We start from the raw sequence: 5,183 nt of genomic DNA on the forward strand, positions 1-5,183 counted from the left end.
CCGGGCGCCCTGCCCTGCGCTGCGCCACGCTGCGCCGCGTTGCACTGGGGTCCCCGGCTGGAGCGAGCAGCCAGCCCTGCTTCCTGGCCCCCATCCCAGCAGAGCCAGCGAGCGAGCGGGAGTGTTCCTCCGCACCGGCGGCAGCCCGCCCTGGGCCGGCGCACACGGCCAGGCCCCTGCGGCAGCGCCTGCCCTCAGCGCCAGATCTGTGGTCAGAGCCCGGTCCAGACTGAGCAAGACGAGAGAGGAGCCGTGAGGAAGCCATGGCGGGCGGGCGGGGGAGGCAGGGGCAGGGAGAGCACGAGACGGGGGCGGCAGCGGGGGCAAGCGGCGTGGGCAGAGGAAGCGCGCGCGTCCACACACAGACCATGCTGCAGGTGCCACGGCGGCCGCATGCAGCAGACCCGCGTCCCGGGACCCGGCCACCGGCACTCACCGTCCTCAGTGGGGATGTAGATGTTGAGGTACAGGCAGTCCTCATTGGGGTCCTGGATGTAGGTGGCCACGATGTCCAGGTTGGAGGTGAACCAGATGGGCAGCATGATCTCGGGCACGGCGCTGTGGATGTTCTGGGGGCAGACGGGCGAGAAGTGTGTGGCGTTGCGGATGCCCGACCAGGATGCAGGCGGCTCGGGGGGCATGAACCGCTTGTCGCCGATGGGCGGCGCCGCGTAGGGCACGCCCAGGTACTGGTCCACAGGCCCCAGGATCTCGCTGGGCAGTGGCACCCTCACGCCGCGTAGCTTCCCGTAGCGCGTGTTGACGGTGGGAGAGTAGGCCTGCCCCTCCAGGCGCACCACGACCACGGCCAGGCTCAGCACGCCCAGGACGAGCCGCAGGCCCCGGCCTGCCGCCAGCTCAGGCGCGGGGAGTCCAGGGGACGCGGCGGGGCCTTGGCGCGGAGCCAGCCACATCGTCTGTGTGGAGTGGCACCACCCGTGACCGGAAGCCTGCGTCCACGGCTCAGCGAGTCCCCATCGCGGCCACGTGCGGGGCGGCACCACCCGCCAGCGCCGCTGGGGGCGGGGCGGGCACTTCCCACGAGGGTGGCAGGATGGCTGCAGTGATGTGGGGGCAGCCAGCTGCCTCTTCAGAGCCACAGGGCCGCCGGCTGCTGAGCACCTTCAGGAAGAGCTGCACAGCTGGGATCCACGGCTCTGTGGAGAGAAGGGGACAGTCAGTGGCCACGATGAGCACCAGCGGCCCCCGCCCAGGGACGTCTGCCACACAGACCTGCACCAGCCCAGTGCCCATGCCCAGCAAGTGGCTGGGGAACGCCTAACCACCCCAATGGCCTCCCGCCCTGCTCCAGCCCCCAGCCTGGCTGGGCACCGGGGCGTGGGGGTGCTGGGCCACAGCAAGGCATGCAACAGGCCCAGGCCCTGCACCTCCGTGTGCCATGGACGGGAGGGGGTGGCACCCAGCGCCCAGGGTGGCAGATGCAAGGGGCTGTGAACGCAGAGCAGCACGACCAGCATCCTGCACCCCAGGGCAGGGCAGGGCAGGGCAGGGCAGGGACCGCACACCCGAATGTGCATGGGACGACTCATGGGCAGGGGACTGCAGAAGCACACAGAGAGGCACGTGCAGACAGACACAAGGACAGGCGGTGCCAAAAGAAGGGATGCGGCAGCCTCACGCGTGGGGATGGAGACGACCCCCGGGGAGCCCCCACTGGGCCCGCCAAGGACAGGAGAGGTGGCACTCAGCCCAGGCTCCAGCCTGGTATGCTGGGCACCTAGTGCCATGGCCCTGCCTGCCTTGGACGTGCCACGCCGTGTCCAGCTGCCCCAGGGCCCCATGCTCTCCCCCGTGACCCGCAGCCAGCATGGGGTGCAGGTGGAGACCCCCCCCCGCCCCAGCGCGGCCAGGCCATGCCCCGCTCAGGCCTGTGCCCCGCACAGACTGACCTCTCCCGTGCCCGGCGCGCTGCGTGGGGGCGTGGGAAACGCAGGTGGCTGTTGGGGCTGGGGCGCAGCGCCTGCCCTGCCACGGCCATCCCCAGCTGCACCAGGCCGCCCTGCATCCAGGGCTAGCTCAGGCCCCACGCTCCCCCAGCACTTCTCTGCCTGCTGCTCAGCCCCTCGGCAGCTGCCTGCCGGAGCTGCCCCCACAGGCGGGCACTGCACCCGGGGCGGCAGGGCAGCTGCAGTGGGGAGCGTGGGGCAGCGCCGGTGCCAGCGGGGCAGCGGGGCTGGCATGTGGCCAGTGCCACAGCAGGGAAGCAAGGAGCCCACGTGCCCCCGCCCACCCACGCTGGCCTGCAGAGAGCCACCCACGCGGGTGAGCCGAGGGCCCAGGTGCGTGTCACGGAGCTGCCATCCTGCGCCAGGGAGGCCGGGCAGGAGGCGCTGGGATTTGCAGCTCCGCCGTCCCCTCCCCCTGCTCCATGCCGCTCGCTCTGCTCTGCCGCTGCCTCTGGTCCTTATGTAACGGCCCCCTCCCCCTCGGCTCCTCCACCGCTGCTGCAGGGACGTGGGCAGAGGGAGGTCCTTGGCTGCAGGCTCGGCCCTGGGACCACCCCAGTGCCTGCTCACCCACCCACCCTGGGGCGACAAAGGGGTCCAGGCCAGGCTGCCTGCGCCACGGCCCTGCCCGGACTGGCCGTCCCCAGCTCAGAGGGGACTGACGGCTTGGCTCTGCCGCCACGCACTGGGCACTGGCAAGAGGCCCTGCGCTGGCCAGAGCATCCCACGTAGCTGCACGCCAGCTGATCCCCAATGCAAGCCCAGGCAGCGCCGGCCTCCCTGGTGCACCCAGGCAGCGCAACGGGCCTGGACGTGCTGGCACACAAGTGCCCCGAGAGCACCCGGGAACGCAGCCGCACCCCACAGCAGGACCGTGCCGGACCCTGGCAGGCCCGGGGCTCCGCACTGGGTGACGCCAAAGACATCACTCGATGTCCAGGGTGAGAGGAGAGGCAGTGCACCCCCACCCTGCCCCACTGCACCGCAGGGACCGCCAGGCCCGTCCTGGCACACCAGCCTCCCGCGCAGCTGCAGCCCCAGGAGGGCAGACCCGGGGGCAGCAGGGCTGCAGCGAGCCTCTGAGCCCGGCTTTGCCAGCCACGTTCCCCAGCACCCACCTGTGCCCCCAGCAGGCCCTGCCCTGCCCTGCCCTCTGACTGCACAGAGCCCACTCCCCCAGGACAGGAGGGCCATCCCAGCGTGGCTCGGCTCTGTCCCCATATCTGGTGCCACAGCTCAGACGGCCTGGGCTGCACCCGAGCGAGGCCTGCGGGGAGCGCGGCCGCTCTTCACGTCCAGGGTTGCTTGAACTCACTGGCCGTGGGTGCTGCCAATTGCAGACTCGCCAAGGGAGCCTCACAGGTGGCCCCCAAGCAGGCTCTGGGGTACAGGGTCTGTGACTGCACCTGCTCCCCGAACATCAAAGGAGCCCGAGGCCCCGGCTGGGCTCCCTTCACTGGCACCAGCCTTGTGGCAAAGCCCTCAACACCACTGAGCCAACAGCAAATGAGGGCCAGCTCGTTAGTGCGCACTTCACCTGCAGGGGAGCCCGGAGCAGCCGTAAGCTCAGCTCCCCCAGGCAGCACAGCTGCCAACTTGCCCCTAAAACACAGCCGCCGTCAGCATGCGCTGCCCAGCCCTTCCTGCCCCCCGAGCCGCGGCCGTCAGGACTCCTGGCCAGGGCTCGGGACAGCTTTAGCCACCATGGAAATCCCAGGCGGCCACAGAGGAGCAGAGGCATCGTCAGTGCCAGGATGAGGCACCGCACGAGGATGCCGAGACGGACGCCAGGAGCCTGAACCCCGAACCCCGGAGCGAGGGGTAGATGCGAGGCTCCGCGACCCTGTGTGCCGGCACCAAGCCGCCGATTGGATGGCACCGACTGCTGCAGACGTGCTCGTTGTTTCTCCATCTGCTGCATCGCTCCAGGGCGGCTGGCGCTCTCGGGGGCCCTGACTGTGTCCCACCACCTTGGGACCAGCAGCCTGCGATGGCCCGGACTGGGCGCTTGGCACCAACCGTCAGCGCAGCCGTGATGTGCCACCCCCGCGGGGCTGGTGCCTGCCCTGCCTCTGCTCAGGCTCCGCCACGGGCCAGCTCATGGGCAGACAGCGCGGCTCCACCCTTCCAATGAGCATGTCATCCCGCCGCCCGTGAGAAGCCTGGCACCACCCCCGGTGCCCACAGGCCCGTGGGGGCTTTGCTTGCAACGAGCATGCTGCGGCTGGATCTGCGGCTGAGTGGGGTCCTGCTATGGCTCTGCAGGCGAGTCCCAGCCCCTTGCAGACATGGGGTACCTTGGCCACGCTGTCGCAGGAAAAGATGACCGCTGTCTCCCTGGAGAACCAGCAGAGCTGAGGCCAAGAGCTGCCCTCAGTGAAGATGGCCACCATTCCCCTACTGCCTGCCTTCAGGAAGGAAGGCCAACACTTCCTGTTGCCAGGAACTGAAGCCAGGCTGGCCTCCAGGAACATGGCTGTGCTTGGCCGCGCAGGCACCAGAGGCAGCCACAGCAGCCCTGGCGAATGTGCCCCGGGCAGCTGCCAACAGGTCTGTCTGCACCGTGCAACCCGGACCCTCTTGACTCCACGCTGCAGCCCCCTGCCCCAGGGACAGGCCCTTCTGCCCGCAGTCCGGGGAAAGGACGTAGTAGCTCTACGACTGCAGTAACAGACCCAACGCCAGCCTGGGACCTGTGCCCTGCCCAAAGCAGCCAGCTGCCTTGCTGGGCAAGGAGCCGTCCACTCCTCTGCCAGATGCTCTGTGCTTCAGCCACGGGGGCAGCTCCTCAGGTGACAGCGGCTCTGGTGCCAGCAGCAGCAAGATGCCACACGTCTACTGGCCCTTCACTGCCACCAGGCTGGCCCCGGGCCCAGCTGGGACCACAACGTGGTTGGAACCAGGGCGAGCCCAGCGCAGGCGTCGTGGGTGCAGGAAGCTTCTGAACCGCCTGCAGGCCTGGTCCCTCTGTCAGAAGCACCCCCAGGAGGGTCCCCTGCCCATGCCAAACACAGCACCACCCATGGGGACCTGCCAGCCCCAGCCAGCGAGGAGACGCCACCTGGCCTGGTCTGCAGCCACACAGCACACCCGGGCCAGAGCCCCGGCTAGCACAGGGCCCAACAGCACATCCCCCAGGCACATGCAAAACCCGCCTCCCCCAGCTACTGCAGCTCCCACACCCTGCAGATCAGGCTCATGGTCCCAGCACTGATG

At 69.6% G+C, this 5,183-nt stretch overlaps 1 protein-coding gene across 2 annotated transcripts in view; it reads right to left on the reverse strand.

Annotated features, from left to right (window-relative positions):
* NLGN3 (neuroligin 3) overlaps positions 1-1,122 on the reverse strand; it is a 23,645-nt gene extending 22,523 nt beyond the window's left edge. Inside the window, exon 1 of one of the 2 annotated variants that reach the window (XM_019521245.1) lies at positions 437-1,122. In XM_019521245.1, the coding sequence (XP_019376790.1) occupies positions 437-914 (478 nt within the window). In that variant the 5' untranslated portion in view covers positions 915-1,122. The remainder of the gene's footprint in view (positions 1-436) is intronic. The other variant, XM_019521244.1, reaches the window with a different exon arrangement.
* Positions 1,123-5,183: the final 4,061 nt, after the last annotated feature.

This window comes from Gavialis gangeticus, unplaced genomic scaffold, assembly GCF_001723915.1.
Source record: "Gavialis gangeticus isolate Ggan-Ray unplaced genomic scaffold, GavGan_comp1, whole genome shotgun sequence".
NCBI lineage: Eukaryota > Metazoa > Chordata > Crocodylia > Gavialidae > Gavialis > Gavialis gangeticus.